Here is a 14,703-nt window from a genome sequence, read left to right as displayed (position 1 = left end):
GGCTCATTTACTTTAAACCTGTGTCAGCTGCTTCTTTGGTGTGTTGCTGACTGTCTCACCTTTAAAAGCCATAAGTTAGCTGGCAGGTGAGCTTTAAACCAGGTATGCACATATGTGGAGTTGTGTTGGTGCCTGCCTTACCTTTAAAAGCCAAAAGTCTATTGGCAGGTGAGCTTTAAACCAGATAAGCACATTGTTTTCCTATGAGATAGCAGTTGCCAGGTTTCCAAAGTACTGTATCTATGAAAAAATCTATGTGAAAAATTTGTGATAGAGTAGGAATTGCAGCGAAATGGGGTCCCTTGATGTTGGGCTGCAAGCTTAAATGCATTGTACAATTCATGAACTAAAACCCCATTATTTATCTGGTTATGTACTAATGTATTGAGGTGAATGAACCTATTAAGGAGAGTGCTAATTATCGAGTATTTTCCAATCACATATGTACTTACATATGCAATTAATATCATAAAAGGAGAGCTTTCCGATAAGATCTGTCCTTTGCGATGTTGGGACTTACAGGTTATGGCCCCAGTAGTCCATCTGTGCATACACAAGTCCCTCCTCTCCAGTCAGTGCCATCTTCCCAATGAAGATGACGCTGGTCACTAGAGAGCAAAGACTCAGGCACAGTGCCAGAGTCTTTGCTTTCTATGTGTGGCGCCATCTTCTCGAAGAGATCACCGGGTAGATGGCGCCACTGCTGCCACCGCCAACAGCACAGGTATACTGGGGAGGTAACGGACATGGGCCCCCGCTGGGCCCCACTAGCAGCCCAGACCATGGAAATTTGTAACCGATCCACGCCCCCCCCCCATCTCGACGCCACTGCCCACCGCAGCCAAGCCCGAGAATGCATCGCATTCCTGCGCTTAGTATATATGGACAATGCAGCCAAAGTGCGCAAACAGCCATTTACGGGGTTTGGCCACATTTTCCTATTAGTTCATCCCACCATAGGAGAGGTACTAATCTCTCTGCCTCTCACTGGAACCTTCAGCCCTGACTCTGCTTTTCTGCTCCCTCCTCTCTCAGGAAAGCATGCCTCTCTCTGCCTGAAACCTTCAGCCCCCTATGGATACCAATTATCACATGTTTTTTAGGCTCCACCCCTTTCTCACTTCCCTTTTCAGCTCATTGCATCCTGGGGCTGTAACTTATGGTCCTGACTGATAACAATTGTAGTCTGCCTGACAGCAGGGCACTGGGGGGTGGGGTTTCCAAAGATAGCTATCTTGTGCCCACTACATAGGTTTACACTGGGCATAATAGGCAATGCCTTGAAGAAATTACATGTAATGGTGGAGCTACGGAATACTAAAGAGAGAGATACAAGATACAGGTCCTAATTCAAGGTTGATTGGAAAAGCAAAATCTTCCTCTAAAGGGCAAAACCATGCAGATATAACATGTGCAGAGATAGTTATGCTCCATAATAGTGCATTAATTTCACATTGTATGCTCCATATTAGTGCCCTAGTTCACATTATGCCTGTCACAACTGAGGGCCTGAGCTGACGGGAGGCAGCCTCAGTTGTAGGGGCTGAGATGTAACGGAACCTGGGAGGTTGTATCAGACCCCTAGACATGTAAGTAACATGTAGAATAACTGCCCGAAGGCGTGACCACGACAACCAGGATAAAAGTCAATGATGTTTATTATGACAAACTCCGTAACACAGCAGCAGTAAAAGGAAACATAAAAGTCAACAGAGGATAAATACAATTCCTGGGTACTACAGGGTGGCAAGGGCCACAGGCACTGGTAGTGTGAGACAGTTCTTATAATCTTCTAGTTGGAAAGTCCTTACCAGGCCTGACTGTAGCAATGGAGAGAACCCAGGATCGTACCAGCTGCTGTTCCAGGAAAGGCTGGGCTGCTGAAGGTAAAACGGCTGCTGTGGATACTGGCTGGAACCAGACTGTTGTTGGTACGGAGTGGATACTGGCTGGAACCAGTTAAATAATAAACGAACTTGAGAGCGATGAAATAATAATGAAGTTTGGAGTTTGAGAGCGGTGAAATAATAATACCGGTGGAGAGTGGTAAACTGCAGAAAGGACACCGGCCCTTTAAGAGAAGCTGTACACTGCTGAAAGCTGGGCTGGAAGCAGGTGATTGATGAAGTTTGGAGTTTGAGAGCGGTGAAATAATAATACCGGTGGAGAGTGGTAAACTGCAGAAAGGACACCGGCCCTTTAAGAGAAGCTGTACACTGCTGGAAGCTGGGCTGGAAGCAGGTGATTATTGTAACTGGAAACAGGTGAGTCCAGAATGGATCGGAGAGTCAGGCTACACCGCAGATGGAATGCTGGTGCGGGTCTCTATAGCAGAAGTCTGGAGACAGGAGCTGGAACCTGGAAGACAACCACAGGAGAGAGACAAACTGGAACTAGGTTAGACAACCAAAGCACTGACGCCTTCCTTGCTCAGGCACAGCTTACTTATACCTGCAGCAAGGAAGGGGTTGGCTAGGCAATTATGCAAATCAACAATACAGACAGCAGATTGGTGGAAATGCTCAGATGACAAAATCCAAGATGGCTGCGCCCATGCAGACACTTGGAGGGAAGTTTGGTTTGTAATCCATGTGAGAATTGAAACAGTAATGGCGACGCCGGCCACAGGAGACAGGAGACGCCAGACTGACAAGCGCACATTTAACCACGCGGGCACAGCGGAGGCCGCGGCTGATGAAATCACCACTCTGACATTCTGCATGTGGAAACTCAGGAACAGCGGGATCCGGTCCTGGAACGCTGAGCCAGCCTTAGGAGGCATCTGAAGGGTAAGTAATGGCGTCCAGATACCCGGATCGTGACAGCACCCCCCCCCCTTTAGGAGTGGCCCCAGGACACTTCTTAGGCTTTAAAGGAAACTTTGCGTGGAAATTTTGGACCAAGGCAGGAGCATGGACGTCTGAGGCATTGGTCCAAGAGCGTTCTTCAGGACTATACCCCTTCCAGTCAATGAGGTATTGTAACTGACCGTAACGGAAACGTGAGTCCAAAATCTTGGCCACCTCGTACTCGACTCCCCGTTGAGTCTGAACTTTGGGAGCTGGAGGAAGTGCGGAATGAAACCGATTCAGGATCAGCGGTTTCAACAAAGAAACATGAAATGTCCTGGGTATTTTCAAGAAGGATGGTAACTGTAACCTGTAGGCAACAGGATTGATGACTTGTTCAATCTTGAAGGGTCCGATGTAGCGAGGTGCAAATTTCATGCTGGGAACTCTCAACCTCAAATTCTTCGTGGACAGCCACACACGATCACCCACCTTGAGGGCAGGAACCGCTCTACGCTTTCTATCGGCAAACTTCTTATACCTGAATTAGGCTTTAAGCAGGGCTGCGCGGACGTTCCTCCAGTTATTTGAAAACTGACGCAAGGTGACATCCACTGCTGGAACAGAAGTTGCGGGAAGCGGTTGGAATTCTGGGACTTTAGGGTGGAATCCATAATTAATGAAGAATGGTGTAGAAGAAGATGAGGAATGGTATTGATTGTTGTGGCTGAACTCGGCCCAAGGAAGGAGTTGAACCCAGTCATCTTGAGAGGAAGACACATATATACGGAGGAAGGCCTCCAAGTCCTGATTCACCCTCTCGGTTTGACCATTGGTCTGAGGATGGCAAGCCGTGGAAAACTTTAACTTGACTTGGAGGGCTTGACACAAACTTCGCCAAAATTTGGCTACAAATTGTACTCCACGATCCGAGATGATCTCTTCAGGAAGACCGTGAAGTCGGAAGATCTCTTGTATAAACACTTGAGCCAACTTGGAAGCTGACGGAAGACCGGTGAGAGGGATGAAATGTGCCATCTTGGTGAACCGGTCAACTACCACCCAGATGGTATTAAACTTGTTGCAGATAGGTAGATCGGAAACAAAGTCCATCGACAAATGGGTCCAAGGTCGACGGGGAACAGATAATGGAACCAGTTGCCCCGCAGGCGACTGGCGGGAGACTTTGTGTTGGGCACACTTTGGGCAGGAGGCAATAAATTCCATAACGTCCTTCTTCAGAGTTGGCCACCAGTAGGACCTAGAAATAAATTCAAGGGTTTTCTGAATGCCTGTATGTCCAGCAAAACGGGAAGCATGGGCCCAATGCATGAGCTTCTTCCTTAGAACTGGCTTAACAAAACTTTTCCCTGGTGGAGGCGTAGAGTCTATCCCTACCGTGGAGAATGCCAACGGATTAATAATAGCATGCTTGTCTGCAGACTCGGACTCATTTTCTTGCTCCCATGAGCGGGAAAGGGCATAGGCCTTACGATTCTGAGAACCCGGACAGAACTGGAGTTTAAAGTCAAACCTAGAGAAGAAAAGTGCCCATCTGGCCTGACGAGGATTCAGACATTGTGCGCCTTTGAGATATAAAAGATTTTTGTGGTCGGTAAGAATGGTGATTGAGTGGGAAGCTCCCTCCAACAGGTATCTCCACTCCTCCAGAGCGAGCTTGATGGCTAGCAACTCCTGATCGCCAATGGCATAGTTGCGCTCAGCTGGGGAGAACTTCCGGGAGAAGAAACTGCAAGGATGTAGATGTCCATCTTTGGCCCTCTGGGATAACACTGCTCCTACTCCAACGGAGGAGGCATCTACCTCTAAGATAAAAGGAGAGTCGGTGTCGGGCTGTTTCAGAACTGGTGCAGAGATGAACCGTTGCTTCAGAAGGTGAAAGGCCTGTGTAGCTTCCTCGGACCACTTGGACGGATTAGCACCTTTCTTGGTTAATGCAGTGATAGGCGCCACAATGGTGGAAAAGTCTCGTATAAATTTTCTATAATAATTGGCGAACCCTAAGAACCTCTGGACCCCTTTGAGGCTTAAGGGTATAGGCCAATTCTGGATTGCTTGGAGTTTCTCAGGATCCATCTCCAGTCCGGAACCGGACACAATGTAACCTAGAAACGGAATGGTTTTAACTTCAAACACACACTTCTCCAATTTACAATAGAGGTGATTGACACGGAGACGGGAAAGAACCTCTTTTACCCAGAAACGATGATCTTCGAGATTATTAGCAAAGATGAGGATGTCGTCTAGATAAACCACGACATGGCGGTACAAGATGTCCCTGAAAATCTCATTCACGAAGTGCTGGAAGACTGCTGGAGCATTGCTCAATCCGAAGGGCATGACGAGGTACTCATAATGTCCGTCACGGGTGTTAAAGGCGGTCTTCCACTCGTCACCCTCACGGATTCGGATGAGATTGTAGGCACCCCTCAAGTCCAGCTTTGTGAAAATAGTTGCACCACTAACTCTATCAAAGAGCTCGGTAATCAGGGGTAAAGGGTATCGGTTCTTGACGGTAATGTCGTTCAGACCTCTGTAGTCGATGCACGGACGCAGACCACCGTCTTTCTTCTTAACGAAGAAGAAGCCTGCGCCGGCTGGAGAAGAAGATGGTCGGATGAAACCCTTCGCCAGGTTCTCTTTGATGTATTCTTCCATGGAGTGTGTCTCAGGCAGAGACAACGGATAAGTTTGGCCTCGCGGTGGAACCTTCCCTGGAATGAGGTCGATTGGGCAGTCCCATTCTCTATGAGGAGGAAGGATATCAGCAGAGGCTTTACTGAACACGTCCGTGAAGTCTTGATATGGAGGAGGCGGAACATCAGATGACCTGGGGAAGGAAGAACAAACAGGAAGAACTTTGGCTAAACAAGTCTCAGCACAGGAGGGACCCCATGCCAGTATTTGCGTAGTCGTCCAGTCAATTGATGGGTTGTGGAGACGGAGCCATGGAAGGCCTAAAACCACTGGATGTGTGGCTCTTGGAATCACTAAAAAAGAAATATACTCAGAATGAAGAACTCCCACTCTCAGACGAACTGGAAGAGTCCTTAAGGAAATGACTGCGTCAAAAATCTTGCTGCCATCCACGGCAGTCAAAGAGATGGACGAGGACAGTCTCTCGGTGGGTAGGGACCACCGTTTAACATAAGCTTCGGTTATGAAATTCCCAGCTGCTCCGGAATCAAGGAGGGCAATGACGTTCCTGTAACGTTGAGCAATTTGGAGCGACACTGGGAGGTTACAGTCATGAGGAGATGGAGAGGAGATCATTACTCCTAGCCGGCCCTCTCCTTGGCGAGCTAGGATCTGGAGTTTCCCGGACGTTTGGGACAGGCATTGATAGTGTGCGACGGAGCTGCACAGTAGAGACAGAGAGACTCAGAGAGACGTCTTCGGCGCTCAGCGGGAGATAGACGAGAACGACTAATTTGCATAGGCTCATCCTTGGATGGAGATGGTTGACGAGGAGGAGGAGCAGAAGATTTAGGAGTAGATGATCTTCCTCGCTCAGTTGCTTTCTCTCTGAAACGTAGATCAACCTTCGTGCAAAGAGAAATTAGCTCATCCAACTTAGAGGGCAAGTCTCTGGTAGCTAACTCATCCTTGATGCGTTCTGATAAGCCATGCCAGAATGCAGCATACAGGGCCTCGTCGTTCCATGCCAGTTCGGATGCCAGGATTTTAAACTGTATAAGATACTGTCCCACAGTACGTGTTCCCTGGCGTAAACGGAGAATCTCAGACGAAGCTGAAGTTACCCGGCCTGGCTCGTCGAAGATGCGCCTGAATGTAGCTACAAAGTCAGTGCTTACTGTCACAACTGAGGGCCTGAGCTGACGGGAGGCAGCCTCAGTTGTAGGGGCTGAGATGTAACGGAACCTGGGAGGTTGTATCAGACCCCTAGACATGTAAGTAACATGTAGAATAACTGCCCGAAGGCGTGACCACGACAACCAGGATAAAAGTCAATGATGTTTATTATGACAAACTCCGTAACACAGCAGCAGTAAAAGGAAACATAAAAGTCAACAGAGGATAAATACAATTCCTGGGTACTACAGGGTGGCAAGGGCCACAGGCACTGGTAGTGTGAGACAGTTCTTATAATCTTCTAGTTGGAAAGTCCTTACCAGGCCTGACTGTAGCAATGGAGAGAACCCAGGATCGTACCAGCTGATGTTCCAGGAAAGGCTGGGCTGCTGAAGGTAAAACGGCTGCTGTGGATACTGGCTGGAACCAGACTGTTGTTGGTACGGAGTGGATACTGGCTGGAACCAGTTAAATAATAAACGAACTTGAGAGCGATGAAATAATAATGAAGTTTGGAGTTTGAGAGCGGTGAAATAATAATACCGGTGGAGAGTGGTAAACTGCAGAAAGGACACCGGCCCTTTAAGAGAAGCTGTACACTGCTGGAAGCTGGGCTGGAAGCAGGTGATTGATGAAGTTTGGAGTTTGAGAGCGGTGAAATAATAATACCGGTGGAGAGTGGTAAACTGCAGAAAGGACACCGGCCCTTTAAGAGAAGCTGTACACTGCTGGAAGCTGGGCTGGAAGCAGGTGATTGTTGTAACTGGAAACAGGTGAGTCCAGAATGGATCGGAGAGTCAGGCTACACCGCAGATGGAATGCTGGTGCGGGTCTCTATAGCAGAAGTCTGGAGACAGGAGCTGGAACCTGGAAGACAACCACAGGAGAGAGACAAACTGGAACTAGGTTAGACAACCAAAGCACTGACGCCTTCCTTGCTCAGGCACAGCTTACTTATACCTGCAGCAAGGAAGGGGTTGGCTAGGCAATTATGCAAATCAACAATACAGACAGCAGATTGGTGGAAATGCTCAGATGACAAAATCCAAGATGGCTGCGCCCATGCAGACACTTGGAGGGAAGTTTGGTTTGTAATCCATGTGAGAATTGAAACAGTAATGGCGACGCCGGCCACAGGAGACAGGAGACGCCAGACTGACAAGCGCACATTTAACCACGCGGGCACAGCGGAGGCCGCGGCTGATGAAATCACCACTCTGACATTCTGCATGTGGAAACTCAGGAACAGCGGGATCCGGTCCTGGAACGCTGAGCCAGCCTTAGGAGGCATCTGAAGGGTAAGTAATGGCGTCCAGATACCCGGATCGTGACAATGCCACACTGTAGTGCCCCCAACTCACATTATGCCACATTGTAACATAGAACAAAGCAACACAAAATTTGATGACAGATAAAAACCCCTTGGCACATCTAGTCTGTTCTAAAGGGTGTGGTATGGTATGCTGGCGGCCGAGCTCCCGGCGACCAGCATACCGGCGCCGGAAGCCCGACCGCCGGCATACCGACAGTGTGGCGAGTGCAAATGAGCCCCTTGTGGGCTCAGTGGCGCGCGCGCCACGGTATTTATTCTCCCTCCAGGGGGGTCGTAGACCCCCACGAGGGAGATAAACTGTCGGTATGTCGGCTGTCGGGATTCCGGCGCCGGTATACTGTGCGCCGGGATCCCAACAGTCGGCAACCTGAAGACCACCCGTCCTAAAAACATGTACATGCACAAACTTACACACTAAGATTAATTTTTGTTGGGAGCCAATTAACCTACCAGTATATTTTTGGATTGTGGGAGCAATCTGGAATACCCCGAGGGAAACATACACAAGCACAGGGAGAATATACAAACTCCACACCGTTAGGGCCATGGTGGGAATCGAACGCATGACCTCAGTGCTATGAAGCAGTAATGCTAACCATTACAACACTATGCCACACTAAGTGCCCCCATGTCACATAATTACACATTGTACAGTCCTCACTACAGTGTTAAATACAGTATTTTGGTGAGCAGTTATTAGGCTGTCTCTCTCTATGTTCATTACAGTGTCACTTATCTCACCATTCAGCACTGATTAGCACCATGCTGATTTGATCTTGGTGCTGTGGAGGTGTGCCCTCTTTGTCTCCGGACCCATTAGCAATGGCACCCTCTGTATGCACAACAGTAACTCCCCTGCTCCACATTGTCAGAGATTTGCAATAACTATCACAGACTTACTATAAACTAAAACAGGTACAGAAATGCAAAAAAAAGAAAGAAAGAAAGAAATGCAACAAGCACACATAACACAGCATTAAACTGCACTGTTCGTAAGCATTACTGCACCTGAAGAGACTGGCATGATATATCATGGTATCAGCACTGGCGCCGAGACGGGTGGAGCGGGTACTAATTACTCAGGCAGTCCGGGCTTGCTGGAGGCCAAAATAAGTCAGTTGTATGATCATGATAGTTGAAAGGAATTAAAGCCTTTATTTTTTTCTAATCCATTCTGGATTCCACATCTCTGACCTGGGACAAGTACCTTGTTCTCCACGTGGCTATTGGTTTTGAAAAAGGAGGGGGGTGTAAATAAGAGTGGAGGGGTGAAGCAATCAATCTATGATAAGAAAAGGCTGTGTTTTCCAAATGCCTGACTCTGCCAAAAGGGAACATAACATTTAACAACCACTGTGTACAGGAGCTTTATGAGAGATTCAGGCACTAAGGGGAGGAGGTAGAGAATGTAATTCCCAGCTGCAGTATATAGGGCAGTGTTACAAGAGGGAGAGGCTTAGTGGAATTCCGAAGTGATTTTAATTACCTGTTCAGCTATAATAGCTGCAAAGTGAAGAAGAGATTTTGTCTTTCAGATTGGGGACTATTTCAGTATCTCTACTGCAAACCTCTACATAACATATAAGTGGGTTGAAACTTAAAGAAGTTTATAGTTTGCAAGAACTAAAAACTGACATACTGTATGTCTCTCTTTGACTGCAGCATCACAGGACAGTGATGTTTGAAGTAAGAGTCTAAACTCACCTAAGACCAACCTCTCGGAGCCACCTGGAGCTATAATTAATGTGACTCTGCATCTTTGACCTATCAACCGGCAGGGGGTGTCTTGGAGTTAATCCCAGACTCAGTAGCCACATGACAGCTAATGCTGGACCAGATCTCTATTAAAAGGAGGATGGTAGCTGTGCAGGACACACAACTGCGGAGGAGTTGAAGAAAGTGTTAGTGGAAGATACCTAACACATACATCAATTGCCATCCTTACAACTTTCTCCTTTTCCTACGCCTTTATTTTTGAAGACATTTGCTATGAAGGCTTCTCTATCCCACAAAGAAGGTATCTGTTTTTATTTGCTAACCCTGCTAGGTGCATCTTGGGCTGCATCAACTCAAGGTGGAAGCAGAAAAAGTGAATGTCCGTCTTGTGGAGTGCAAGACAAAGCGGTGATGATAGAAGTGGCCAAGCAACAGATATTACAGAAGCTACATCTAAAGGAGAGACCAAATATCACACACCCCATTCCTAGGGGTGCTGTGGTCAATGCTCTGCGCAGACTGCATTTAACAAAGCCACGAATGGAAGGACTTTTTGGTTCTTCAAGCTGGGACAGCAATAAAGAAACTTCTGAGACAACTGAGCAACAAAGCTATGAGATTATTAGCTTTGCAGAATCAGGTAAGAGTGTGTTTTATTGTATGTTCTATATGGCTTAATACTATTGATCATTTTATCTACATCTGGCAAATTTATATTTTATAAAATGTTTCTTTAGACAAAGGATGTTGTTGCTAAATCACTGAACAAATGTACATCACTTGAATATAGCAATTCTATAAAGGCAATATAGGAAATGCTAATGGTAATATTAATGTAGTAACTTGTCATTAGTTATTGTTATTACATTTATATTGCTATTTGTATTATATGATTTCTATATTCATTGCGTGCAAATAATCACTAGAAAACTGACATTAAGAGAAAGATACATAGAAAGTAAACTTTTGCTGTAAAATATTAGTTGCATCCCGTTTATAAGATCATTATTTGTGTCAGTAGTCATCCACGGTATCTGTATGAACTGCTAACCTGCGACAGTGAGTCTAGAGTAGTGCATTCATATCAGATGGAACTGTGACACCAGACGTCCAGACACAACAGTGCCCAGCACAGGTCATGTTGTAATAGGAGGTGAATGCAAACGTTCTGGTTGCAGCTCCTACACTTTACGTACAGATCTGTAGACGTTACTTTATAGTACATCTTTAGCAGAATGCTCTCCAGCTCTTGTAAGACTACAAAGCCAGACACAGGCAGGTTATGCTGAGACTTGTAGTTCAGCAAATAACTGGAGTCAATGTTTGCATGCTTCTGCAATAAGGCGTCATAGCCACACAAATTATGTAGAACACATTTCAGATTTAATTTAGCCACTTATATTTAAGTAAACGTAGAAAATGAAACATTTAATTCAGTAGAGTAATAAACTGGTCTGTGTCATACATTTTTGTTTGGTACCCAAAGAAACAGCAGTGACATCTAATGGACAAATTAGGTGCCTACGTGCTACATGGTTTAAGGATCTGTAATCCTCACAAATTACAGAAAGAAAACAACTGGCAAAATGCTCTGAATAATTATTTTTAGTAAAAAAGTGTGAGACCCACTCAAAAATATCCATGTAATAGACTATAATTTCAATAAAATGAAAAAGATATGAGTACATTTCACAGGTAGAGTTTCAAACACGTTTGCATGTCATAGTATAACATTGGATTAAAGGTCACATGTGTGAGATCATGCATCTACTGTATGTTGTGCTATTAGACCGTTTCTGAATCAGTAAGCAGATACACCACCAATGAATGGGGGCATAGACACATCCCTTTAGATGTGTGTCTGCATTACAGCAATGTGGTTGGAGTGGGTGTGGTTCATCAAATCGACAGTGTCTAGGTCGACAATGTTTAGGTCGACCACTATAGGTCGACAGTCACTGGGTCAACATGGATGGAAGGTCGACAGGGTTTCTAGGTCGACATGTGCTAGGTCGACAGGTCTAAAGGTCGACATGAGGATTTTTTTTGTGCCGTTTTCTTCGTAGAGTGACCGGGATCCCAAATTAGTGCACCGCGTCCCCTCGCATGGCTCGCTTCGCTCGCCATGCTTTGGGCATGGTGCCTTCGCTCGGCACACTTTACCGTTCCAATCGTAGTCCACGTGGATCGTTAAGTATGAAAAAATTCAAAAAAAGAAAAAAAATGTGAAAAACTCATGTCGACCTTTAGACCTGTCGACCTAGAAACCCTGTCGACCTTCCATCCATGTCGACCTAGTGACTGTCGACCTATAGTGGTCGACCTAAACATTGTCGACCTAGACACTGTCGATTTGATGAACTACACCCACTCCAACCACATTGCTGTAATGCAGACACACATCTAAAGGGATGTGTCTATGCCCCCATTCATTGGCGGTGTATCTGCTTACTGATTCAGAAACGGTCTAATAGCACAATCGACCTAAACATTGTCGACCTAGTCACTGTCGATCTTCAGACCTGATCCCGGTTGGAGTACCCAGGGGTGTGTTAGCACTTATGAGGCACTAGATCATTCCCAAACCTCTTTCCCTCTATCATAAACCGCTGTGATTGCTGAATAGATAGCCATAGATAGCACCTCCCAACTTCCCACATATCGCAACAAATATGCTGACTTTCGGGACAGTGCTATCAAATCAGGACTGCCAAGCCAAAATGTTAATAGATAGGAGATATGAATTTTACTAATATAAAACTTCACACAAGGTGTCCAGGATTATAAACCAAACTATAACAAATAAACACAAACAATCAAACAAACAAACAAAGAGATAAACACAAAGCTGCAGAGACAATGTGGGTGCCAGTAAGCATATTGCACACTTATGGTACTGCTGACTCAAGGATTTTCCCCTATGGAGCTGCAGGCAAAAATCTGTGAGTCGGGCACTAAAAGGGGCTGCATGTGGTGCGATATCAGGTACCTTTGCAGGCATTGGGTAAGAGGATTGACCCCTCAGAGTTTTTGGATTTTATATACATTTTGTAATTAACCCTCTTTGTCTTATATAGTTATTATAAGATTGTCTTCATAAAATTGTAAAAGTTGAATTTAACAAATTATCTCTTTTTCTACAGAATATAACAATGAATCCAGTACAACGTTATCATTCCAGTTTGCCAGAGATAAAGAGCAAAATGTGCATGTCCTCCAAGCTCACCTCTGGGTCTTCTTTAAATCCAACAGAACAAATCAAGCCAATCAAACTGTTAGATTATATTTGCTCCAAGGTCCCAACAGTGAACGTACTTTAATCTGGGAAAAATACCTAGAGCCAAGATGGACTGGTTGGCAAACACTTCCCTTAAAACAAATGCTCCAGACTTTTTTTGATGAAGGAAAAAAAAGTTTGAGACTAGAGCTTGATTGTGAGGGCTGCCAGGATATGCCAGTCATGGTCAACACCAATGACTCCCACCAGCCATTTCTCGTAGCACAAGCAAAGATACGGGAGCAGAGCCACCATGCTGCAAAGAGAAGCCTCAATTGCGATCAGAACTCTAACCTTTGCTGCAGGAAAGACTATTATATCAAATTTAAAGAAATTGGATGGAATGATTGGATTATAAGTCCTGATGGATACCAAATAAATTACTGCATGGGTCTTTGTCCTACGCATGTGGCTGGTGCCCCTGGCATGGCTGCCTCAGTCCACACCACAGTCTTAAATCTCATTAAAGCCAACAATATCCAGACAACAGGGAGTTCCTGTTGTGTCCCCACCAAGAGACGGCCTCTGTCCATACTATACTTTGACAAAAATAACAACATTGTCAAGACTGACATTCCTGATATGATTGTTGAAGCATGTGGGTGCAGCTAAGAAACACCAGCTACTTCCACTTTTAACTTAAACAGAGAGAAGCTGGCTTGTCTCGTATGCATCATGGACTTGTAGAAATAAGAAGTGAAATGACTTGAGAAACACACATGGTGTTTTGGAGGTCACCATACAGCTTCACATTACTTGACCACTGGACAGTTTTGCAACTACCTTTGCTAATGCTGATTAGTATGCATAGCTAATGGACTAATAATCCAGCACTCTAAGCATGTCTTGTTTCCAGGTTTCCAAGCACTATGCATGTGGAAAAAGATTGTGTATGGTATTCCTCCAATCACAAAATTGTATGCACACTACCAAAGATAATACGCTAACTGAAGACATGGACTTCATGCACCTATCCAGTTTTCCAGAGTTCATGTTATGTGCTAAAAGTGCCAAGCTGAAAATCTGGAAAGAATGTTGGAGACTTCATAGACTTTGGAGCAATGCCTCCATTCTACAGAACTGTTTTACTGTATCTGCCACTTTCTGAAAATTGAATGTCATTGTCAATATCATGTGATGATTATGTTTTTTTCATGGCTCTCCCAGACTTTAGAGCACAAAATAAGTTGTATTGTATTTTCTATTATATTTGTATATTAATATTATTTTTATTACTTAAAACTGTTTAATAAAACAGAACAAAAAATGTCTATGATTTCAGCGATTCAGTGACCTTTAATGTCATAGAGGGACTGCTTCATATGGGGATACAATGCCGATGGTTGTGTGGGTAAGAAACGTCTGTTGTACAGCACAGAGACGTACTGCGCTCTCACAGTGAGTGACTGGAGATGGCAGTTACAGTTATTTATACGCAAAGTGAGTGACAGGTTGTGACCGAGGTAACAGGGGTCGCCATAAAAACCCGGGTGATTCTTGCTCAACTCTCATGCTCATAACTTCACCAGGATCAGACGCAATGGTTATAAATAACCATTGGAGCATCGCTATTATCTTTTTGCAACTACAGTTCTTTTCAAATTACAGTTGTGCCGAAGCAGATATCTGAGATAGTAGAGAGAGGTCTAAATGACAGTAAAATTGCATATATATATATATATATATATATATATATATACACAGACTTGTCGGCGGCACTCCGGTCAACAAATGGTACAAACACAGGTACGTAA

General features: G+C 45.1%; 1 protein-coding gene and 1 long non-coding RNA gene across 2 annotated transcripts in view; one reads left to right on the top strand and one right to left on the bottom strand.

The window, feature by feature from the left end:
* Window positions 1-9,271, bottom strand: part of LOC135010613 (uncharacterized) — a 36,444-nt gene extending 27,173 nt beyond the window's left edge. The window contains exon 1 of the long non-coding RNA XR_010209913.1: window positions 8,965-9,271. This is a non-coding gene — a long non-coding RNA (uncharacterized LOC135010613). The remainder of the gene's footprint in view (window positions 1-8,964) is intronic.
* Window positions 9,272-9,276: 5 nt separating this feature from the next.
* Window positions 9,277-14,166, top strand: LOC135010597 (inhibin beta B chain-like). Its single transcript, XM_063952394.1, has 2 exons — window positions 9,277-10,312; window positions 12,816-14,166. The coding sequence occupies exons 1-2, from the start codon at window positions 9,946-9,948 to the stop codon at window positions 13,559-13,561; spliced, it is 1,113 nt and encodes a 370-aa protein (XP_063808464.1). The 5' UTR covers window positions 9,277-9,945; the 3' UTR covers window positions 13,562-14,166.
* Window positions 14,167-14,703: the final 537 nt, after the last annotated feature.

This window comes from Pseudophryne corroboree, chromosome 2 (assembly GCF_028390025.1).
Source record: "Pseudophryne corroboree isolate aPseCor3 chromosome 2, aPseCor3.hap2, whole genome shotgun sequence".
In the NCBI taxonomy this organism is placed as follows: domain Eukaryota; kingdom Metazoa; phylum Chordata; class Amphibia; order Anura; family Myobatrachidae; genus Pseudophryne; species Pseudophryne corroboree.
The sequence above is the reverse complement of the archived record's forward strand: the minus strand, read 5'-3'. Positions and strand labels throughout refer to the sequence as shown.

Bases quoted from the DNA above. Each gene is read 5' to 3' on its own strand.
- LOC135010597 (XM_063952394.1), top strand. From the start codon at position 9,946: ATGAAGGCTTCTCTATCCCACAAAGAAGGTATCTGTTTTTATTTGCTA. The intron at 10,313-12,815 runs GTAAGAGTGTGT...CTTTTTCTACAG, and splicing joins TATTAGCTTTGCAGAATCAG to AATATAACAATGAATCCAGT.